Raw genomic sequence first — 25858 nt, 5'->3', positions numbered from 1 at the left:
CCCATATACAGTCGTTCTGGGTACAAATCTTCCAGCTAGCCAATAAGGTTACTAGACAAAATCTCTCTCCTACCCCGGAGGTTGCGTTGCTGCAGCATTACCCCCCTCAGTTTCCATCACATGCTAAATATGTCTTTAGTCATATTCTGATTTCCGCAAGAGCCTCCTTAGCTCAAGGTTGGAAGTCAACACAGATACCCTTGATATCGAAAGTAGTGGCCAAGGTGCAATTCAGCTTTGAAATGGAGACAGAGGGGATGCCCTACTCCACTGCCACCTCGTCCCCGATAATGAAGTGGTTCAGCTGGCATGTGTATGTAACGGACGGAGAGGGAGCGCGTCCAGACCGAATAGACTCTGATTTACTACCTGCATCTCCTACACTTAGCGAAGTTCCCCAATGTCCCTATTAGTAGTTCCATGGTGACCATTCGACCAGTGTAACTTTCACGAATTGGAAGGGAACCTATTAGGTTCCCTCCCTCATGTGTTCAATATGGTTTAACAGCAGAATTGTTTAATGTGTTCCCCCCACTATGTACCCCCTCAACCCTTCCCCTTTTAATTTTGTGTCCTTTCCTTACCCCCCATCCCTTTCTTCTTTCTGTACCCCATAATTTTTGAAAAATTTATAATAAAAATACTATTGAAGTTAAAAATAGCAGTTGGGAGAAGGCACCCTTCAAATAAGAGAGAACTAGAGCAGTTTGCACAAGCGTGGACCAAACTGTAAATAGAGAGGTGTAGAAAGCTCATCCATGGCTACAAGAAATGGTTGAGGTTATTGTGACCAAAGACTGCTATCAAATATTAAGTCTAAGGTACCATTTCCATACCTCCCAACATCAAGCGCTACGGAATATGTTGGCGCTATATAAATAAATGATGATGATTTAGAATCACGAAATTGGGTAAAAATAAGACCTACCCCAATTCTGCCCAAACCGTTAACATAGGGGGACATTTAGGTAACACTCCACCAACTTTGTTAAGTCCTGTGCCCTTTGACAGCTAGTGAATCAGGATGTCCTGCCAAAATTGGGGCAATTGGGAAGTATGCATTTCTTTTCCTTTTCTGATTTAGAAGGATATACAATTGTTAAATTTAAATTTAAAACGAGTTATCTAATGCCAAGAAAGAATTGTGGAGACCGAGTACTGGTTTAAATTTCAAATTATGTTTAGAGGAAATTGTGTTATATGAAAAGTTACATGCATGCCAATATTGGCCATGATTGTATTCTGTGTAAGCCAGTGGTCAAAGTGGAAATTTAGAAGTAGTGGTATGAAAAAATGTAATGGGAATATAAGTGAATGGAATTTGATAGTTTTACTATCAAGCTGTAAATGGTATCCATAAGAATTGTGTCTATGTGATTCTGTTTATGTGGATTAAATAGCTCTGGCAGGCTGGAGAAACCTGATATAAGTCTCTTCTACATTGCACTCTGCTATGGGAAATGCATGTGATGTCACAGGATTCCCTCTTTCAATGAGGAACAAAACAAAATAGTATTTTTGTTGAACAATATGGGATGCAAGGAACCACATAAAATTGATCCTTCACCCTCTCTCCGGTCTGCTCGTTGTTCTTTAGGACCAGGACTAGCAGTCTTGCTACTCTGATGACCGTGACACCATTTTTTATCTGCCGTTTTTAAATGGCTGTGCAGATCTAAGCAGCCCATCATACTGCCATTTTAATACATACTTGCCAACTTTTCCTCGTTGGCTTCAGGGAGATCCCAGGTGAGGTGGGCATGCGGGGCTTGACAAATTGCATCATTTTTGCCCTGCCCCCTAAACGATTATCACAATTTTGGTCAATTACAGCAGGGGGTGGGGCTAAGATGCAGCGATATTTACATCATTAAACCATGCCCCCACCACTTATCTTTTGCGGGGCCAAGAACCGTGAGGTTGCCCTGCTCTCCTGAGAGTCCGGGAGGTCTCCCAGAAATGCGGGAGTCTCCCAGACATTCTGGGAGAGTAGGCAACTATGTGTTAAAGAAAAGCAGCTAATGAATCTCTAGAGACTGAAATGTCTTTTACATTTCTGTCTCCATTACTGAAGTCATGTTGTCTTACCTGTCAGTCTTTGATTAAATCTTGGTCTCCAAGAAAACGGCCACCTCCATAGGCATCAATACTTCAATACATTGACATAGGACACAAATTTCTGAACTGTCATCATGCTACAGATGGCAAAGCCAAACACGTCTTGTACTCTCAGCATCAGGGAGAATGCCAGACTCTTCAGGGAGTGAGGGAGATCACCCCTATTTCAGGGTGTCCCCCTGACATTCAGGGAAAGTTGGTAAGTATGTTTTAATAAGGTGTAGGGACATCAAGTGGTAATGATGCCACTTTAGCAAATGTGTTCAAACCCCACACCCAGTGTTACAGATTCAGATAACATGCACTGGTGCATGGACAGTTAGTTGTTCTCATGCAGGAATATACTACACTCAGTACTTTACACACAGACCAGTAAATATGGATGACAACATTTGCCGCATGTTAATACATTTACCCCTTAGTCTGAGTATGAAATGTGTTCTGCAGCAAATTACAGCTCTATACTGTTGTGAACTACTTTGTACTACAGCAACTCGCATAATAGTTAGATGAGTCCCCATCACTGTGCACTTAGTGACTGTCAGCTCCATGCTCAGTTTGCTCTGAAGGCACCTGGTCAGAACACAGCTGATGCACGGGTACATGCTTGATTACATCATCAGACATTGGGGAAAGACGCAGCCCCAGAACTACATTTCCCGTCATCCTTAGGGTCACCGCGCTGATGTTTTCGGAAGTGGACGTCGCGTTTTCACTTGTGCGTGACAGGAGGATCCGGCGGCACGCAGAGACAGTCCGCGGCTGCACTCGCTATAAGACAGGATGACCGGGCTTCCCCGCAGGATCGTCAAGGTAATGAATGAATGACCCATCCGGGCTCAGCGCCGAGACCCCGCGCTGTGCCTGAAAGGCGGAAGCCTGGGGGTGTTTGACGCTCAGCTCCTCTGTAACATGGCAGCCGCCGGGTGGTGGGGCGGCCTGGTCCCTGGCCACCCGCCACAGGACGTGCCTCCTGTCGCTTTGTGTTATACTGCGGGCGTCTCACCCTCGTGGGGGCGGGACAGCTGTAATTCCCGGGAAACGCTTTAGTTTATTATAAATACATTGAAAAAGCCATAAGGGCCACACCCTCACCCGCTAGAGTCAGCCCGCCCTCCACCATCACGGGCATCGCTGCTAGCCGAGGACTGCTGGCGCATCCCTAGATGTGGCTGCGCAGTATTAGACGGATGTTGTCCCTGCTGCGTCCATGGGAGGTTTTGCTGATACAATGGTCATCTGAGAAATGAAAGCCGTAGTAGGAGTCATGGGGAGGAAGTCTCTTGTTTAGACGTAAGATGGGGGTGTGTAGTATACGGATGATGTCAAATACACCCACCTAATAATTTTTACCAAGAGCATCTATTTTTAGTACTTGAACATTTCAAGGTAATCCTGAAGTTAACCGTAATTATCACAACACCATGGGAACCAATGAGGTTATAAATTGGACTGCAATGCTTTCCACAGTGTTCAGAAAAATATGAAGGATATTTCTTTTTACATTCTGTTTTTAGTTTTGTCAAGGCTGTATATGAAAATTCACACGTCACACACTTCATTGTATGCTCCAAAACTGTTGTTTGTGCACTTATAGGGGCACATTTATCAACAGTCCCAAAAAATGAAAAATCGTTTTCAATCCTTATCGCATTGATAAGGATTGAAATATTTATTAAAAAAGCAACACAGGATCAGCAGTTCTGAAAAACTGCTGTTCTTCTGAAGTGGGAAAACATACTTACCACTGCCTCTTCACTTCCGAAGAAGTATGCGATCCACGGGGGTCCTCTTCTCACTCCAGTGCGCATGCGCCAACTGAAAACCTCGGGCATGCGCACAAACATCCCTGCAATTCATTGTTGCAGAGAGAGTGGTGTTAGACAGGGAGGAGGAGATCATGTGATCCCTCCACACATGCGCTGTGAAGCTCTGCTCTTCGGAGCACAGCTTCACAGTGTTGAAAACTAGGTTAATTGGCTGCTATCAAAAATTGACCCTAGTCTCTGTCTGTCTGTGTGTGTGTATATGTTAGGGAATTTAGACTGTAAGCTCCAATAGGGCAGGGACTGATGTGAATGAGTTCTCTGTACAGTGCTGCGGAATCAGTGGCACTATATAAATAAATGGTGATGATGACATCTAAGGGGACTGCTATGTATTTTTATTTTTTTTTAAATGCAGTGTTTCAAAGGCAGTGTTGATAAATTAGAAAAACACTTAAATATGTGTCACATCCCCGAAAATAGCTGTTTTCGGTGAATTTACAAGTAAATTACCTATAATAAATAGGCCCATTGGAATGATACATAATGTGAAATATTTGTTACAGCTTTTTTAATCTAACCATATGTGTAAGAATTCAAAAATAAGTTGCCACAAAGTATGCTCTGTTTTATGTGTTGAAAATTCTCATTCTTATCTGCATGGAGTATGTGCTGTGCACATGTTAACAGGTTCTGGGCATTTAAATGACTTGTAGTCTATATCATTCAGTTGTAATATGTTGTTAAGTAGAGTTGAGAAAATGTTTATGGCTACAACACATTTTTCCTGTCCCATGGATTTGTTCATCCTCTTAATTGACCCCTACAATTAGCACAGAACATGCTTATGGCATTTTGGTGCTTAGTAACTCAATTGGCAAGCATGCAATCTGTATCTATAATAGCTTGCATACAGCATTGCAATATGTGTATGCTGTGTGTGTCTTTGCTTTAACTTGCAGAATTTTATTTCTTTATAGCATCTTGCTGGTTTCAGTAAATGCACATATATTTACACAAACCACGTACAGATGTTTATGTATACAATACACCAGGGTTGGGCAAATCTCATGAGCCAGTGGGGCGGTCTTCCTAGAATAAATACAGCTGCCATCTAATTTTTGTTGAGTTCTCCATTGAAGTCAAGATATGCATACCTTCATTCTTAAAATGCTCCTGGTTTACTGCATTATTTTGTCCATCATTATATTATGCAGAAAGACCAAAACAATTCTGAGCCTTTACACTTTCTGGTCAGTCTATTTTTTTTTTTTTGTTTTGCATTATTGTGTCGTAGGAGTTTATGCAAAATATGAATACTGTGCAGTAATTAAACTGTAATGGTTGTACAATAGTGAGAGTGAGCATAACATCTGAATCTCTAACATGCTCTCAATTACAAATGTTCCAATATGTATGCTTCTTGACAACCACAGTTGAACACTTCAAATTCATAATCGAACTGAAGATCCTGCGAATGTAATGTGCTGCAGCGTTCATGCACTCACATTTTTACAATGTTGATGTTTTGTATTATTAATGTCAGTGAGTCAGAACAGATCCCAGTCAAAGCCCTATTCTTTTTCATTTAAATATACAGAATTGTATCCACACAACTATTAAAAAGGTAATATGGTTTTAGCATTATCTTATTTTACCGTGCAACACCAGATGTTCTAAATATTATCACCTATTTATAAATCGCCACTAATTCCACAGTGCTCTACAGAGAACTCACCCGCATCAGTCCCTGCCCCAAAGGAGCTTCCAGTCTAAATTCCCTAACATAACACACACACACACCGCATGAGACAATTTAATAGCCAATTAGCCTACTAGTATGTTTTTTTTTTTTATTATTATTATTATTGTGAGAGGAAACTGGAGCACCCAGAGGAAACCCACGCAAACATGGGGAGAACATGCAAACTCCACACAGATAAGGCCATGGTCGGGAATTGTGTTCATGACCCCAGTCCTGTGAGGCGGAGGTGCTAACCACTTAAGCTGGGTACACACTACACGGTTTCCGCCCAATAATCGGCTAAATCAGCCGACATACGACCGCTCGTTCAAAAGTCGGGTCAGTGTGTGTAGTGACACGATGGTCGAAAGTCTGCCCAAATGGACAATTGTCGCTTCATTTGGTTGGTCGTACTGTTAAATATTTTCGTTCCAATCTCATTTCCGTTGTGTAGTGTGTATAAACTTCCGAACAGTGAGTACGAAATTATAGTCATTGCTCACGACAACATGGCTTTAAAAATTCGCTAACGGGACAGCTGCTCTTCCCTTTATCGTCCTAAACAAGGCTAGTGTGTATGCAGTCCATGGACCGAGCAATCGGATCATCGATCGCATGTAAAATCGCTCGGCATAAAAAGTTGGTTGAAATTTCTGTAGTGTGTACCCAGCTTAAGTCATTATGCTGTCCTAAATATACATATAAATGGCAGCACTTATCCTAGATGGCACACAATTGTGTATTTATAACGTGCAGGTCACTTGGTGATAAACATAGTGAGTCCTGTCTGATGCTAAGGGAATTTTATTGTGCCTGATGGGAGTCTGGCAGATAGTCTACAATTTTTCTGTTGGTTATAAAATTTAGAACACTTTGTAGTTTTATCCATTCCATTTATTAAATACATTCACATGTCAGGATTATGGCTACTTTGTTAATATATTCTAATGTTGTTGACTCTACATAAGTGCAGTGCAAACTTATCCGGATGGCATACAATTTCAGCATTGTGAAACAAGAATTGGCATTTGGGTATGCCAGTTCCTTCAAATTATATCAAATATATGGATCATTTATCAGTGTCTATTACAAGTTCATTGATTTTAGTTGCATTTTAGGCATATTCCCTAGTCAGTACAGTAAGCATTACTTGCTTACTGTCTTGAGCATTAAAAACAGTGTATAGTTTTCCACTGATGGCCTTCTTTTGAACTGCAGGATGAGTTTGCGATTCTGGCAAGGTGCAAGAACTGAGCAGGTTAATAATCAGACTGGATCTGGCAAATCTCAGAAACGAGCGCCGCTATGAGTCTTCTGTGAGACAATCTAAATTGGGGAAGCACATGTTCCCCCCCGCCCCCCATATATCATCACATGTTTTAATAATTATACAATACAGCTGTTTTAAACCCATTTTTTTTTATTTTTTTTTTTTTTTAAACTACTCTGTTTTGTATTTTTTTTTTCCGACGAGCGGCTAATGTCTGTAAAAGAAAACTCTCTTTACTACAACAGGGTTGTAGTACTAAAGTTATGGTAAATGAAGTACACTGTGTATATAGGGTAACTTTTGCTGTAGCTTGTCAGATTATTAGTGTCTGCTTCATTTATATGTATCATCACATTTAGTCTGCCAACATGCGCAGTGATTTGGATGACAAAGTGAAAAGAAATCCTGACCAAAATCTCATTGAGCTTAATTGCTAGTACCTGAAAATTTTGTTGTCCGATGACCTCAACATGCAATTGTGTTGTGGTTGCCTTGTGATGATCCATCCAGTTTGGGCCCTTGTGTTAAATTGGACTCATTGATTTATCCCTATGGGGAACTCCTGAAACACATCATAAAATGAAAGCATTACTAAAATGTTATCAGAAAAATAAACAACAAACAAATCATGTAGTTACGTAGTGCTATAATGGTCTTAAAATGTAAAGAAAAAAATAGCGTTCCTGAACTGTAATTTTAAGTTATAAATATATGTTATTGGACATAATAAAACCGTGAATGATAGTCCATAAAAAAGGTGTACAGCAGGCAAAGGAATAAGCATAGACCATACAGAGCTCAGTTTTCCCCAAAATGTGTAAGCAAAAACATGTTCCTTTTTAATAATATACGAGTGTTAATTTTATGTAGTACTGTTTTACATATTCTACATTATGGCTATGATTCAAGTCCAGATGTACACCCGTTTTATATAGCATATCTTGCGTGCCCAAAAAGTAAAATTATGCAAGTACATGGAATTGATATCTGCATGCATCTGATGCTTGCAACACCTTATGATTTGAGAGGCAAAACAGGAAGTTATGGGGCAAACTAACATAGGCCATGTACAGTGAGGGCCTATTCACAGCGTTTAGCTTAATTGCAAATGGTTTCAGCCATATCTATCGCATCTGCTGTCTGGTATTGACTTTGTTTACTACCTTTCACGTATGCATCTCAGGCGTTAGCACTGAACAACTGTACGCATTGAAGATTTCTTCTGGGTATGTATTGTATGCAATGAAGATTTATTTAGTTATTTTAAAATACATCAAATAAAAAATCCTCAGATATATGGATTACATTAAAAAAAGCATAGTTAAATTTTTTGTTTTGTGTGTTATATTGTTACCAGTTGTTAATTTAGTTTTTATATATAAAAGTTATGCGCGTTCTGATGTGAATTGCTCTTAAAAATTTTCGGCCTATATGTGTGCCAATGCTTACGAAATGTGCGCTTTGTGTATACAGATGGTAGTTCCACCCCTATACAAATCACAACATATCTGAAGAAATGTTTTGACTTTGCGTCCACCCATTTTGCATTCCAACATGGCAGGAAGCAGGTTTAGAATATTTGCAGATATCTGAAACCACTGATGAAGCAATGGAATTTAGTCTATGTATTTTCATTCGCTCAATATGGCTGCTTTGCGTTGTCTCAAAGCTAGAAGTAGGCTGTTGCTTTCTGTTTCTGGTCAGCATTGTAGATGGCGTTTTTAGATTTTCCAATGCTGCATGGAAAAGGTATATTCTGTGCTGTCGCTGTGGTAATATTTTGGGAGTTTCTTAGCTGAGCGAAGGCTGGTGAGTTACAGTGTATAATTCTCAAGTAACATTGTTTTTTCTTGTCCCTCACATACAGTACACATATTTGACATTTTTACTTTGGGAAACCAGCACATTAACTTTTCATGTACCTTGGGTGCACTTTGCAGTAAATTTATACCTGTATAATTATGTGAATAATCTTGAGAGGGTGGAATTTTTTTTCTCTAATGCTGTCTAAAATAAAATGTTTTAGTATGCTTTTAAATAAAAATAAAAAAAAGCTCCACTTATCAAAAAAACAAACGAAAAAAGCCTCCCATGAAATTCAGTTGGGTGTGCAAATTTAAAGACACATTGCAACATGTGACATAATCACAAAGGCATAGACTATCCACGTCTTAAACGCAAAGCTTTAAGAATGTTGTTGTTATATTTCTTAATCTTAAGTTATTGGGAGTATAAATGCTGATTTTCTTTTTTTTTTTTTCCCCCCGCTTGGTATTTTTGGATGTGCTTGTTGCCAATGCCCACTCCTCATAGATTGCCATTGTTGCTCTCAGACATTTTGTCATTGACAGTGATGTTCTAGATATGATTTTTAGTGGCCCAACAATGTTACTTTTTTTTATACAGAAAATAAAACCGAAATCCTGAATAGATAACTGTTTAAAAACCAAAGTGAATTTCAATAAAAAAAAAATCCCATTTATGTTTAAAACATACTTTTTATATTATCCTCAAGGCATCTTTTCAACTTGTAAGAGTTTTCCTGATATTCATGAATACTTCCAAAACATCCATTCTATAGAGGTGAAGAACGAGTCCCTTACAGTAGCTTGGAATCAATGCTTTTAATATAATGACCAGGGGTAGAGTGCTGCTCTAAAGGTACAGCGTGTAGGAGCTGTAAATGTTGACATGCAATTCTACTGGTTCCCAGCCAACTTACTAGAGGAGAGATGGAGAGTTTCTGCAGTAAATGAAGAGCCATGATCAACGTAAAGCTCTTGTGTTTCAGCGACAGCTAGTTTTACTAAAGTGTGAACTTTTTTGCCACCGCCATCTGCCTCTCTGCGTTAGTTATAAGTGCTGAAACAAGTTGCTGAACTTTATCATTTTTGTGCAAAAAACAATGGTGCATAAAACTACATACATTGCTGGTTTAATGTATTGGACAACTTCTTGCAACTTACTGTAAGGAAGGATTTGCTGCTAGTTCTGTGTGCTAAGATTTGATATTGATGTAAGAAAAATACACGGCACCTGCACAGCCCTATTATCACAATTGCATACTTCTCAGTTGTCTGATAAATACAAACAATTTAAAAAAAAATAAAGGCCTCTATGGAGGCTTTATAGGATTATTTGACTTGAGAATGGCTTTCACTTAACTAGAACATTTATCCTGGTTTCTAATGTTTGATTGAAAAAAATTGTTCAGGCTTTTCTCAAAGTATAACTTTCATATACCTTTAAGTCGTTAGAGATAATATAGAGGTAAAAATCCTAATGTACCATTCTGCACCTTAGCTGCGGATACATTTATAGTTCTTCTTTACCCACTCTGCTGTAACATGATAATGCAGAGGTCAACTTTCCCTTAAATTAGACAGCTGTTTATTTTGGAACTGTCCACTTGCAGATACCTGTCAAAGGTTTGAGGCCCTGACACACATATGACATGGGGGTGGCGTTGCACCAGGGCACACCCATGTTATATGTGTAGTTTATATTCTGTAAAGGTCCTAATATTCATTCCTCCACCCTGATGGACATATATATCAAGTTGTCTAACAGCTGGTTTGCCCGCCATCCTTGTTACATTTGATAGTCTGAGCGCATTAAACTAACTGACTGGCTGGCTGATGTGACACGAGCTGACTGCAGGTTCCCTTGGGTTTGGGCTGATGGGTGAGTAATTGATGAGCAATAGGTTTAAGTCTCCTTTAAATAAGAGCATGTTGTTATTTAGGATATAGTTGTATGAAAAGTAACATTTTATGAATATGTGGAACAGCTCAAATCAGAATGTAATCTTTAGTAGTCTTCCTAAAAGGGGCTGATAGTCTGACAGTACTGTTGTCTTATTTAGGCTTGCTGTGAAACTGCCTAAACAGCATGTCGGGATTGAAAAATGCAGGTTTATATGTCCTGTAGGCAGTCAGCCTGATCAGATCCTATTAGTAAATTAGGCGAACAGGATTGGCTTAAAAGAATAGCCCAAGAGCTGCAAGCTTAGAGCAGAGTGCCAACTAATCTGCTTTATTTGCATTAGCAGTGGTGAGCAAGAAGCAAAAGTTTTAGCCAGGTGTTGTCAGCAAGTACTGATGTGAGATCATAGCGCCAAGACAATGAAGGCTAATCAAGTAATTATGTCTAATAACGGTTGCAGTCGCAACTTAATGTAAAACAACTAAAAGTGTGTGTGTAATATATATCTTTTGTATGTTTTCTGTATACCTCACAGGACAGTTTCATATACATGTAATAAAAGGTACCGTACCATCATTTGCCAAACTTGGTGCTCTGAATTCTCACACGTGTAAAGAGGTAACTCAGCACATGTGTCTTGAAATGTGTCTTGAAATTATATATTGTGATTAGCAGTAAAGTGATTGGCCACATTGTTCCCTGCTGCACCATTTGTAATTATGTGAATTCATATGGTCATGGTCACTACTGCTAGGTGAACCAAGGCGTATGCCTAGGGTGCCATAGTAAAGGAGGCACCTAAAACACTGAATAGGTGACATGTCACTCATTCAATGTTATTTTCCCTGCTGCACCCTTTTGATGAGCATAAGCCGCATAGTTATTTAAATTAAATGCATCCCCCTCAACCCCTTCCTCATTGACAACGAGAAGGGGGCATGTTGGTAATGTATAAGAAAATGTACTTCACTCTCCCCTGTGGTTTGTTACCTCGTAGTGCAGGTGGGCAGAAGAGGGGGGATGACTCGTCACCCTAATGTATCTGTGTGGCAGCTGGGACCATGGCACTGCAATGTGACATCATGAAATGGCACCACACTGACACCATGAAGTGCAGAAGGCTGCAACACTGACACCCCCATGTGAAAAATGCATGGGGGGGGGGGCGGGTTCAGATGTATTGTCACCACATCTCTCATATGGTCCTTTATTTACTCAATACGCATTTTATTTAAAACCCTGATCATTCTACTACTTAATGGTTATATTTCAAGATTATGTAGAAAAATGTTTGTTACTTTGAAATATAGGTGACATTGCAAAAGAGGGACTTGAACGGGTTTCTCCTTTTGGAATTGAAGTTTGGCAATTCTCCTGTGTTCCTACAAAAGCCTTACACAGCAGCTAGATCTCGTCTATATTCCATGCGCTCAGTTATACTCACTGAGGCTAATTGGGTTGTAGACTACAGGGTTCCAGGTTTGGCCTTCTATGAACACACCGGACAAACTTTTGTGATACTTTTATTTAACCACATACAAAGTAATCCGACATTTTTGGGTATTAGTGATGATGCAGAAATCTATTAAGGTTTTTGCAGCAAAGTAAAAGTTAACGAGTCATTGAGACTGTGAGGGAGCATAGTAAGAATAATATGCATTGGTAAGTGTATCTAAATTCAAATGCAGTCATGAAGTATGACTTACTATGTTAATATGCTGTACAATTGATGTCGTCCTACCCCTATAGGATTGGGTGAAAATTCCACATGAATACTGTATTTAGAAATAAATAATAACGATATCTTGCATGAGGAAACCACCCTTAGCTGGGATGGTGGTTACACTCCATGGAATTCAACTCACTCAGGCAGACCAGAATATATACAAAATAAAGCTTAATTATGACAGCACAACACCTTAAGACATTCACAAGATACAGGGCAAATAGTAGGGTCCTGCCCTCCCAGCAGCCTCTTGCAATCAGCACTCCAAAGTAACAATATCGGTGTCCTGCAGAGTCTTATCCTCCCTCAGTATTGCCGCTACAGTTTAGGTAGACCATTAAAAAGTACAATAAACTGTGAGAATCGGGTGATGAATAAAAACTCTCCAGCCCAGTGGGAACCTGTTTTGTCACAGTAGATATTTAATTATTGAAAGCTTTTGAGTGAATTTTTTTTTTAAGTAAGGTATATGCAAATTAAGAGGGAGACAGTGACCTGTAATACCGTAGTAACAAAAAAATTAGGCATCATTCCTATGGGACAGCATCTTGTCCCCGCCATCCGTAAACATTTTTTGTAATCTAAAAACTTGACTTTCTTTCTTTTTATTTTATACTACTGTTATATATCTTTCTATTTTTTTCTATTAGATTTTTATTTTTCTTATTGCTGATCTGTTTGTTTGATGAACAACTAAGGATCCTGTTTTTTTTATTATGGACTATGCACACCTTTTTAAGCTTTGATTTACTTATTTTGAATTGAGTGCATCCTCATGTATATTTTTATATATGTATATATTTTGGACAAATCCCTGTCTTCCTCCAAAAAGGATGGAGTGCCAGGGTCTTTGTAGGGGCTTTATTGTTAACCATGTCCTAGTATCACTTGGTTTAGTCTTTTTGGCTGTTTGGACCTAGAATTGTATGGATGTTCCAAGGGCAGAACAATAATTCCTCAATAATAATATCACCCTCTCTTACTGCCAGGTATTTTCTTGTTGCAAAGTGCATTGAAATGTACTCCATTATCTCACACCAGTTGTTTGCCCATGTTTTAAGTTGTATTTGTATTGTCTATCACGGACATAAACCAATATTCCAAGCATGTGTCTTTTCAGCGAAAAACTAACATTTTTCTTTCACATGGACTGTGCTTAGTCATGCAAAAGTCAGTATCCACAAGTTTTTATGATGAAGTTCCGTTGTCTTACTTTCTCCACACTTTAAACAAATTTGAAACTTTGCTTCAACTACAAGCTGGTATTTGCAATTGGGTCCTCATCAGCAACCTTAATTTCTGGGAGTATGGTATATCCATCTTGCATTTGTGAGGATAACCTTCTTCACTAACAAATTTTACAGCCATATTTTGGCCCATATATGTTGGCTAGTTTGTGATTTTTAATTTTGTGTTGCATTTTTTTGTTTAACAAATGTGCATTGGCAACTATTGTTTTTCCACTTAACAATAAATGAAGTAGGTACATTTAAAATATTCCTTAAGCCCTATATACTTGGTCTAATAGTGCTGGGATCAAGGTGGAGTTTGTATGTTTTGTCTGTGTTTGCATGGCTCTCCTCCCACAGTTGTAGTGTAACTGGCTGCTGACGAAATTGACCCGCTTGTGTTTGTGGTAGAGAATATAGATTGTGAGCTCCATTGGGACAGGGACTGATGTGACTGTTTACATATTCTCTGTAAAGCACTATGTAGTCACTTTATAAATAACTGTTAATGAGTTATAAAATATTTCCAAATGTACCTTCATGTAAATACAGTGCCTTAGCCCGCTAGGTTGTCTCCTTGATTTTGAGAAAGATTGTGCCCTAAACATTTTACATTGAACAACACTTACTTTATGCAGTTACATGAACATTAGTTTTTGTGATGGCAAAAATGAATGTGTAGGGGGGCCTTCTGACACCAGTAAAATGTACATTCTGTTCAGAACATGGTGTAACTGCAGTAGTTTGTTAGCATGCCTCTTCTGTAAACATTTTTAGAAGAATTTGTGATACCAGCATAATATGTGGTCAATCCACTTTATCTTGTGTATGAAGGTCGTCTGTGAAGTCCAGGAAGTAGGCCAGCTCTCCATAGTGGCACTTAAATGTTTGACATGCCCTTTTGATAAGTATAAGTGACTCGCATATGTTGTGTGTCATTTAAGATGCATGATCTTTACAATGAAGACCATTATCTGCCTGAGTTTGAAATGGCTTGTAGTACATTGATTTGGTTTTATAATAGATATTTATGTCCTAGTCATTGTTTCCATTTTTCTGTTTTGTATATAGAGATTCCCCACATGGATAAATGTTTTGTTTTAGATTTACAAAATGGTATATAAAAAAAAACCAGTGTCATCCACACAATAGAAGAACAGGCCCACAGGCCTGTGCAAATTTTATTTAAAATTTAGAAGCCTTTGATTTGTTTTTGTTTTTTTGTTTTTTCTTTCATATTTATTAGCCATGCATAATATTCCTTTACTTACTGTTTCTTAAAGGGGATGTGCAGCAAATTTACAACTAGCAGACTGGTGGTGATTTCTCTACCAAAGCTCTTTTAGTACTTGGAATATCACACACAAATAGTTCATTATCCAGGCAGAGTTATGGAGACATTGAGCTGGCGAACCACTAATAAAACCTCTTCATTTAATACTTTGGAATGACTTGTAATTATTATTCACATCAAGAAAATGTACTGTCTTATTGTTATTGTCATTTGATGTTTTCTTATGATATCCAAAATTATATTGACCATTTTCTTCAGCCAGACTTGCTTTAGTTATACTAGACAGACCTGTTTCTTAATTAATCTCTTTGAATTTCAATTACTGCCTTGTGTAGCAAATATGATTGTAATACTCTGCTTTTGAGCTGGAGTGAAAATGAGCTGATCTCATGAGGTGGACATTTTTGACTCTCAAAATTAATGAGCACGTTAAAGGAGTAGGAAGTTGTCATGCATTTAAATATTATTGGTACATCTGTATTTCAGGAAACCCAGCGCTTAATGGCGGAGCCAGTCCCTGGAATCAAAGCTGAGCCAGATGACTGCAATGCCCGTTATTTCCATGTCGTAATTGCAGGTCCACAGGATTCACCTTTTGAGGGAGGCACATTTAAACTTGAATTATTCCTTCCTGAAGAGTACCCAATGGCAGCTCCCAAAGTACGCTTCATGACCAAAATCTATCACCCCAATGTAGACAAGCTGGGAAGGATATGTTTAGATATCTTGAAAGGTAAGACTTACTTTGGTTGAGATTATTGCAAAACAGAAAGAAAAAAAAACTATCGAACTTTGCACTGTTTCCAGACATCCCACACACATCCCTACCAAACACCCACCATCTGTGCAACACTTCCATTCCTCACACCAGAGTCCACATCCATTCCCTTTTATTTCCCACTGGTTCTATGCATCCTTCTCTGGCCTGATTTTTTATTTTGGGTGTACTTAGCAGCTCAAACGCCAGCCATTACAAAAATCGCTGATCTCTATGGTAAGCACAATGCCTTCTCGCTATGAGGATACATATAATTTATAATATTTGGAGAGTTTAGTGGAAATTTGAACTGTCAGTGAAAGAGTAATACCTGGATATCAGGATCACTTCATCAAGTAACTTTATTTTTTTCAAATGGAACCCGGTATTTTAGAAGGAAGAATGGATCCCTGACCATATATTATATGGTCACAGAACTCCATTTAAAGCTAAAGGAGTTTTTCAAAGACATATGAGGGGGCGGTAGGATGTGATCCATGAAAAGTTTATTTATGGCTAATAATACAGTAACCTGAAATTTGTGATAAAAACAAATGGATTTTAAGTAAATATGTTGTTGTGTAACATTGTTGTAAGGTACATACTGTTATAACATAAGTGTTTGCTCATAGAGATATGTTTAAAAAGTTACTGGACTAAGACCCATATGTTCCTCCTTCCCCATGAAAGGTTCAATCTAGTCTTCTAAAAAAAAATAAATAAAAAAAAAATATATATATATATATATATATATATATATATATATATATATATATATATATATATATATATATGTGTTAATAATAACCTAAACTGGAAATAAAAATGAATGTTTGGTTCTCCTTAGAGATGACATTATTTGCTTGACCTAAGACTTTATACAAAGATACTTTAAGTGAGGCTCTCCTGACCCAACAAGTCCTTTATTAAAGTATGCATAAAAAGGTTTGACATAACAGAAGAGCATTACCTAGAACAGTGGAAAGTTATCAATTTATACTTGCGAGGCACGGGAGCTGTATTTAGGAAGCTGACTAGGGGTAAGCTTTGCACAGTAAAAACCTGAACTTATAAAATAGCGTACTCTTTGTTCTAGACTTTGCTTAAAAGTTCTCTGCCAGACAAAAAGTGTCTGTGTGGTGTGTGTGATTAATAGTCAATCCCTTGTGACAGATTCTTTTTAAACTTCAGAAATCCACGCAGCCACTGTGGGGCAGTCTCCACTCCCCCATTTTGCTCTTAAGATCTTGTGAGAAGCATATTTAATCTTTGTTATTTATAACAATGAGCATGTGCAATATTTTCATGATGCAATCACTGCATGAATATTCACACTCCTGGCACTTGTCATCAGTAAGGCACTGCACAGCGGAGTCCATAATAATGTCTTAATTAGGTGGAATGTTGGCACAGTGGTTACCATTACTGTATCACAGCACAGGGGGTGCTATTTGCATGTTCCACCTTTAGTCTTTTGATGGCTTACTTTTGGGAGCATTGGTTTGTTCTCACAGTCCAAACACTGATTTAATTGGTATATTACTAAATATGCCCAAGTGTATGCAATGGTGTTTTGTGCTTAATTTAGATGGCATTTGTTCACTTTCTCTTGAAACTGAAATATAAAAAATGCAAAATTTGGAATTCTATAATGATTTTGAATGTTGTCAAAATGTAACATGGTACTTATTGTGGTGAACTAGTTAATTATATTGTGTTAATCTAGCATTTGAGTGTTGTGTGGGTTTTTTTATTTTGTTTTTATCATTGTATGAATGTCAAGGTTGGCAATGATTTTTTATTTTGTTGTTGCACCGAATATAAATTTTGCTGTAACCTATCTTCACATTAAATAAAATCTACTGTTCTGCTAGGTATTCATGTAAAGACCATGCTTTACTTTTGTAATTCAAACAGTCTCTGTTGAATGCACTTTTCACCTTCTGTGTCTGCAGATAAATGGTCTCCAGCTCTTCAGATCCGCACAGTGCTTCTATCAATTCAGGCTTTGTTAAGCGCACCCAACCCAGATGATCCATTAGCAAATGATGTAGCCGAGCAGTGGAAGACAAATGAAGCCCAAGCCATAGAAACAGGTATTCACACAAGGACATGAATTTAGATATTCATACATATTACTTTAACTGATCTACAAAGTATTATGTTGTGCTGGTATCTTTCTGTGTGTAGGGAACTGTGGAAAGTCCTCATTCTATACATTTACAGTGTACTGTAGTGGTGAAACAGTTGCACAAAATGAATGATTGTGCAAGGATAAACACTTGAATGGTGATGTATTTTCACCCGCATGATCAGCCATGTGTTCTCTGGCTTTTCTCACAAGACCCTGCTGATCAACTACAGGAGCCACCTGATGTAAAAAGAGCTCATTTCCTGACTGCATAAGTGATGCAGACACCTTTTCTCCACCTGGAGGCAGAGCTGTTATTTCTGTGCTCTAGAAAGCGTGATCCTATGTGGAAATGAGATTTACAGCAATAACAGCTGACCACCATGGACCGCTTGCACAGCTTTTTGGGGTGTACGATTCCGATGTCTGTGGTCTGAGCAGAGAGCCCATTAGAGGTTTCTGTACAGGCAACCTATGTTTCTAACTAAAGTTTTCTCCCCCTCGGGTTTCTGCCTCTGCAAAAGGCGAGTTGTCTGGACAGCTCCCGGCATAGTGTATATGGTGTGTGCAGATCAAGATAAAACCTAAAGAACTCTCTATAATGTACCTGCTTTGCCACATTTTTCTCATGTAGCTGACGTCACCAAACCCCTTCCTGCACTTGTCACCTGACCTACCCACCAGGATCTCCCGAAGAGGAGGTTATAAAATTTGTCAAGTATGGTTAATGTTACTCTGCCTATTAGCAGGAGTTGCAATCCCATTATAAGTGTGTGCTTTTTGTTTTATGAACTTAAATACTCTGGCTACTTTTTAAGGAGACATAGTGAAGAGGAAGGTTTTTTTTTTTTGTTTGTTTGTTTTTTTTCCTCTCCTTACAGCTACTAATGATTTGCAGTTCATTAGTCACATAATATGATGCTAATAATAATATTATGATAAGAGTGGAGAGGCTTTAGAACATCCATTTTCTTCATCATGTTTGTTCATAGCAGTCTCCGCTCCTCTGCCATCATGTAACCACTGAAGAGCTTGCTGACTGACTGGCTCAGATCGCTTACATACTCCTTGTGAATATCACAGTAGTTGACACCCTCTCTCATCTATGTGTGATGCAATCGTACATCTCTCTGCATGCCTAGAGTGAGAACAGGTGCAGCATGATGGAACAGTGGTTAGTATTACTGTCTCAAAGTGCTGGGTTCATGGGTTTGATTCCAACCAAGCCCTATCTGTGTGGAGTTTGTATGGTCTCCCCATTTCCCATTTTTGCATGTGTTTGTTTCGGTTTCCTCCCACAGTCCAAAAACATACTGGTAGGTTACTTGGCTGCTGACAAAATTGACCCCAGTGTATGCCCAAATGGGAAACGGATTGGTTTGAATGATTCACTGTACAAATAAATTATAATAGCTGCTAATGTGTAACTGTACAATATATCCTTGTTTTACATGAGTCTTTTAGCACTCGTGTGCTTATCTGCAAAATTGCTCTTTAATAGCCGTTACGAACAACCTCCTGTGTTAACCATTTCCATGCCAGTATACCACAGCTTCATTCTTAACTACTTTCTGCCAGATCAGTTACAAGCTTGCGGTTGACTCATTTGGCAGGGCTAAGTAAGTGCCAGCAGTAACCCTTCAGCTGTGGGGCAGAAGGTGAATGCTTCATAGCTTGAAAGTTTCACAAGAGGCGGTGGTAACCATACCTGCCCTTGTTATGAATAGGGTGTTTAGGGTGTCTTTGGCAGTCTGTTCAAGCTTGAACATAATTGCAGTCAGAACACACAATTCAAGGCTGTTGTTGGAAGGGGTCACAGCACAGTAATCACTAAAATAAGCTAAAATCCGCTTTTTAGATTTCTAATGTGTTAGTAGATCCAGAGAGAAAATTGGTTACATGTATAACAAAATATCTTCTATACCACTGCAACTATCTACAAAGTTCCACATAAATGACTACAATCTTAAATGTAAGCAAAGCATGTTGACACTGATGTATCATAGTGCAAAATAAAGGCATTTATAGAGTTGACATCCTCTTAAAGTTTATTTTTTTAACTCCATTTTAATGGGGGGGGGGGTCATTACATAAAGCCCATACAAAACTGGCAAGGTTATGTACTTGCAAATGATTTTACATCAGTCATTGGCATACTGCCCAGTGTTAAGTGGATGGTAAAGACAGATTGAATGAACATAGGATATAAATAGGTCACTATGAGGATTACACTCTTCCGTGTACCTTTACCAGATGCTGTTTTTTCTGTTTTTGGTCTTTTGGAAAATCCCTAACACTTACATCTATGTATTTGTCGTAGTGGTTTATTGATCGCTATCTAGGTTCCATTTGGTGAATACAGCACAGTACAATGCACTAAATGAATGTAGGACCACTCTGAGAGCATACCTCTATGCAACTAGCACGGTGGATCCCAAACTTTCTCAGTTTAAGACACCCTTAGGGTCTCTTTTTTTTTTTTTTTTTTTTTTTTTTTTTTTTTCCACGGCACCCCTAAACAAAATAATTACCAAATAGTCCCCCGCCTTGCTTACCACCAATCCTTGCCATAGCACCCTTCTGAGATCACCGTGGCACCCCAGGAAGCCACGGCGCACAGTGTGCGAACCACTGTGCTAGCATATACATAGCAGAACTACAATCTGTGCCATTACCTACATTTGTTTGTTTCTTCTTTGTGCATAGAAAATGCAGATGTGTGTGTTTCATGCAGATTTATATTGCTTATTTCTAATGTACAGGGTGATTCAAAAGTCGCAGTACACCCTTTTATTTAAAAAACTCTACAGGAATTGGGCATATTTCAAGATGGCGCCCATGTTTTGTACATACCGTAAAAGATAGACCACGTCACCCATACCTTACTGGAGTATTCAGGTTTCCCAATTTCCTGTAGAGTTTTTGAAATAAAAGGGTGTACTGCGACTTTTGAATCACCCTGTATATATGTGCAGTATATTCAGACATGATTACATGCCTGAAAAAGCATACAGGTCTATTCTAAGCCATTTCTTTTATTTTGTTAAATCTTTTGTTTTGATTGAGTCCAGTGTCAGTTTGCCTTCAGTTAGGTGCAGATTTTCATGCCTCCTTTATTAAAACTGAATATGCAGGCGATATTATTTCAGCTTTCCTTTTAAAGATGATGGAGAGTAGTGGCACTTTACAGGTGGGAGTGTCCTATAATGGACATCTCTTTAGATCCGATCACACAAACAAAAATACAATTTAGGACATTAAGAGGCGGCTTGCGTCTCTATGGGGCACAAGCAAATATGAGCTGATAGTTTGCAAAAAAATCGCTGTGTAGTGTCTCGCTGCCCTTCCGGGGCACTATGCGGTGATTTTATTTTTTTATTACATTTGAATCTGCCTCTAAGAGTTAAAAATTCCAATTAATACTTAGCTATGTTATTAAAACTGCTGAAAATGTCCTGAACCCTGGAAAAGCCATCATAATTTTATATTATTTTTATGCTGTATTATGTGATCTGGGGTAACAAAATGTTTTTATAATATGGTATGGGAAATCTAGAATGTGTTAAACTTAAATGATACTTTGTAATACTTAAATTAAGAAGTCTGAACCACTGTTTGTCATTGTTCACATTCTTTCTTTTTCTTCTTTGCAGCCAGAGCGTGGACTAGGCTATACGCTACGAATAATGTTTAAATTCATCTTGATCTCCAAGTGTGCATCACTTTTCTGTTCTGCCAAGACCTTTTCCTTTTTTGTTTGCATTTAATGGACACAGTCTTAAAATAAAAAAATAATAAAAAAAATACAGAATAATAAAGCTCAGACATGGTCAGTCTTTGGTGATTAAATGCACAATAGCAAATCTCATGTCTTGTCCTAATTCACTGTTGTACCGCATGAGCAGAGGCTGTAGATTATCATTAGCATGTTTTGCAATGTTCAAGAGGTTCCAAGACCTCCGTATCTCTCCATTTTGGCATTGTGATTTCAGTTTAAGCACTGTAAATGGAGATAGTCCAGGTTAGTTGCAGTATGATTTTTCTTACCTTTTTAATTAATGTGCCCCTCCCTTTTATTGTTCTCCTCATTTTGTTTAAAAGCAGCTAACCTGCACCTTAGTATATTTGCCCCATAGCCTGCTACTTTGCATAAAGTAGACGGACAAGCTTGATTGAAGAAACTATGGGAAAATCAGGAATCCGTTATGAAACCCACCCAACTATCACAAACCTCTTTCCTTTCGAGTGTTAAACCTCCCAAAGCTTGTGACCATTTTGTATGGCTTGTCTTGAAAATCTGTAAATCTTATGTTTTAGTAAAATATTTTTTTTGTTATTCTACTTTTGCCTCTGTACAATTTATCCTTATTTTTCTGTAACACATGAACTTGACAAAAATGAAAAATCCCTTTCCCCAAAGTGGGACAGATCTGTTTTCTGCATCTGAACTGAGAATATTTTTGAATTTACAGTAACTGTTAATGAAACTATTTGCAGAATACTCCTCAAATCAGGTGCTATTACGAAATGTGAATTTTATAAGACAATGCCATCTGTTCAGGGAAAAACATGGCATGGAAGACCTGTTCCACATGGTAATGTGATATGACGACCTCACCGTCTGAGCCCCTTAACTGTATTTTCATAAGGAACAATAATGGTAGATAGGAGGATTCTTTAGAGACTTATAACCCAGACTAAACAGGGAATAACTTTGTAAGCATACACAATGCCAATTAATGAGGTATTAATAACATGCACGTTTATTGGTATTAAAGATATGAGTTGCACGTATTTTGAAATGAAATGTTTATTATGCTCTTGTATGGAGTTTGCAAATTTTTTCCTTTTTTTTTTTTTTTTTTTTTCTTCCCCCATTCCTGGTTTGGTGTATGGAAAGACCTGAGATAGCTTGTGGTGTCATTTTCTCAGTGAACCTGTACTAACATTTTGGGCTGAGCTTCCTGTATGCACTTAGCATAAAGAAGCTTGGCTCCATGAAAAATCGTTGTGACAAAACTAGAGTAAAAATAAGTAGCTTGATAGTACTGTAATATCACTTTCATATGTTGCCATAGCTTAATTCAAAGTTCCACTGTATGTAGACAGGACATGAGGAAATGGGGAAACGTGAGTTGCTGCAAGAGTTATTCATGCTAGCAGGAAAAACAAATACATCGGACTTGTGGCATTCTTATAAAAATGTTCTTTTGAATACTCCTGTAGGTATCAAAGACCCAGTTTTTGCAGATTTTACAAAAACAACCCCATGGCTAATAACTGGCACTATGCTCCCAACTATCATGTGATTACACTATTGCAATATAGCACAATTAATTTGTTTACCAGCATGCAATTCATAAAGTCAAAATGTAATGGTATTTTCTAAAACGCTGTGTGTGTGTATTACCTGCACAGGGCTAAATTGGATTGAATAAGGTTGTTTTAGAAGGTTCCTGGGAGGTACAGATGGAGACTTCAGTCCACATTCTGCAGCACACTTAATCCGAAATGCCACACGTTTAACTATTCACTTCAGTACAAAAGATGTGATCTTGAGTTAGAGAAAATTCTATAAATCATAAATACATTTTGCCCCCTTCTGTACATGATGCATGAGGTTCCGCATATCGCAACCTGAGTACAATGTGGTACAAAGTAAGAGATTATTCCTTAGACTATAAACAAAACCTAGAATACAATGTGTTACAGGAAGAGCATTAATGCAGTGAAGAAATTGCTGTGTCTATGTAATCTGACTTTTCTGTGGAGGAGAATGCAAACTTAATGTAGCTATAATGTTTAAGTAAATCGCTAGTTTTTCTAAAATGCCATACGAAATGTGGCATGCCATTAATAAACCTGGATACAGTATGAACATTATATTTATTAATTCTATATTGCATACTTGAGCTTTAAATCATTGAAGTTCCTTATCTGAAATATGTGAAAATGAGCTTGCATCTATAGTTGTAACACCCCCTGATCCAGCATGTGCTCAGTGATCAATTTTACAGCCTACATAGACTACGATGTAACAAATAAGTGATGTTTGTGTTTATTTTATAATTACATAGTAAAATAATACCATACCCTCACTGCCAATAATAAATTATTGGACAGCTTATGTGTATACTATGCTGATATCCTGTCAACTTTTCTGTGGCACAAGGTTAAAAGAAAATCAAGTCCACCTACCATATTTATTTTGGTAGCTTTGTCCTCTTGAAAACCTCCAATTGGTGGTGTTTTTTTTGTTTTTGTTTTTTGGGACAGGTCAAATTCTTGGGCATGCTATGTTAATTCATTTAAACAATAATTTGCAATCCTTGCATCTTTTTTCTGATCATCTACAAACTGACGCTAATATATTGGCAACTAAAAATATACTTCAACATTGTTCACTGAAGAGAGAGGTGAAAACGAGGAGGTAAATATATAAGAGGAAACATGCTGAACTTTTTATTTGGGAGGATGGCTGTCTGCATCTCTTTATAGGATTAAATCAGCTATATTTTAGTTCTAAGGTATGTAATAGTATTGTAGCCTGGCAGATAAAGCTGCAATGTCTTGTTTTTGTATATAATATATTTTGTTGTACTTAATAATAATCTGTAACCATATTTAATAGCATTTCATGCTAAACGGACTACTCCCTAACCATGTGCTCTCTTGAAATATTACTTCAGCAAAACCCCTGCAGAGTGATGTATTAGTTGGCTATGGAATTTATATCCAGCACAGAGTGCGCATCTAGGCATAGTCATGGATTTGTAACCTAGTTAGTAGTAAACCAATGTTTTGGATTGGATAAGTTTTTTTTTTTTTTTTTGTTTTTTTGCATGGAAGTCGATTTCTTGTGTGACATCCGTTCACCCTAAGGCTATATTAAATTTACTTTTTGGCCATTTATGAAAAATAACTTTTCAAGAAAGCATTTTTGTACTCAAGTGTCCTGTTTAATGGTTTTGAAGTTTTAACTGTGCAGCTGTCCATCTAAACTTCTGTATGTTAATTCTTTAACTTAATGTAACCCTTTGTGATGGCTCATTAAGAATGTTTAATAGGTTTTCTTTAACGGCATGTCTCAATGTAAGATAACATTACAAATAAAAGGAAGAAAGTGTTTTGAGTCCTGCATTCCTTCCAGGGGCTTTAACTACCTAATCTGTCTTACACTGTACTTTTGTAAACTCTGTACACATTTCATATGTAAAAGTGATTATTCTGGAGTATTTTCCTCTATTCTAATATATATACAAATTAAGATGCCAAGTGTGTTACCCATTACTACAAGAAAGTAATTTGTATGTAGATATTCAGAAACACAACTGTTTAGCAGGTTTTGAGAAGAACTAGTCATAGTGTTGTGCATTGTCTCTTGGCAATAAATTTTAGGCAATTTTAAAATGTCTGCTCATAGATTTGCAAAGTATGTTCTGTTGGGAATATATCTTGAAGAACTCCATGTTTTAGCACCTAGGGGCATATTCAATTAGCCGCAGAGACACTCTGCAATGACATAAAAATGCGGAACACCTTCTTCACCCATTAATGTGCAAGGAGAAATCTGTGCTATTGAGGTACAAACCCACGTGCAAATGTGTGCAGCTGCAATGTTCGGATGAACATCGTGGCTAATTAAATATGCGCCTTATAGTCTGCAGGGCAATTTGGTGTCTAGCCTTCCTATCCTCTACCTCTTACTTCAGTAAACATTGGCAGGCTGCCATTAAAACTGCCAAACGTTAATTGGAGTTAATGTTCACAATAATAAAATTGCTGTTGAAATGAATGCAAGTATGAGAACCAAGAAGAACCTACAGGGTCTGTACTTATGACTTCATAATGGCCCATGTGGCCACACCTATCATCACAGCAGCATATTTTATTTAAGATGAATGATACACTTGTGAAAAGCTGCTGCATACAGTGTGCCCCATGGTCTTTCATTAAAGTGGAGTAAAGGAAAATTACAATATCAAATTTTATGCTAGAAGATCATTGTGCAGTTTTGCTGCCTTCTTATTTGAAGTATTTCATTTATTAACATGAATGAAAACTACCAAATGTGTGCAAATTTTAGCCAGAAAATGAAACCATGAGAATAATTTCGGC

General features: G+C 37.9%; 1 protein-coding gene across 1 annotated transcript; it reads left to right on the top strand.

Annotated features, from left to right (window-relative positions):
* The first annotated feature begins 2803 nt into the window (after positions 1-2803).
* On the top strand, positions 2804-22081 carry UBE2N (ubiquitin conjugating enzyme E2 N). Its single transcript, XM_075209400.1, has 4 exons — positions 2804-2931; positions 15339-15585; positions 17565-17705; positions 21394-22081. The coding sequence occupies exons 1-4, from the start codon at positions 2902-2904 to the stop codon at positions 21432-21434; spliced, it is 459 nt and encodes a 152-aa protein (XP_075065501.1). The 5' UTR covers positions 2804-2901; the 3' UTR covers positions 21435-22081.
* Positions 22082-25858: the final 3777 nt, after the last annotated feature.

Source organism: Mixophyes fleayi, chromosome 4, assembly GCF_038048845.1.
Source record: "Mixophyes fleayi isolate aMixFle1 chromosome 4, aMixFle1.hap1, whole genome shotgun sequence".
In the NCBI taxonomy this organism is placed as follows: domain Eukaryota; kingdom Metazoa; phylum Chordata; class Amphibia; order Anura; family Limnodynastidae; genus Mixophyes; species Mixophyes fleayi.
This window is presented reverse-complemented; position numbering and strand designations above follow the sequence as displayed.

What these genes read in the sequence shown, in the direction of transcription:
- UBE2N (XM_075209400.1), top strand. Translation starts at nt 2,902, where the DNA reads ATGACCGGGCTTCCCCGCAGGATCGTCAAG. An exon ending in ATGTTTAGATATCTTGAAAG is followed by an intron (nt 15,586 to 17,564) that starts GTAAGACTTACT and finishes CTGTGTCTGCAG; the next exon opens with ATAAATGGTCTCCAGCTCTT. An exon ending in AGCCCAAGCCATAGAAACAG is followed by an intron (nt 17,706 to 21,393) that starts GTATTCACACAA and finishes TCTTCTTTGCAG; the next exon opens with CCAGAGCGTGGACTAGGCTA.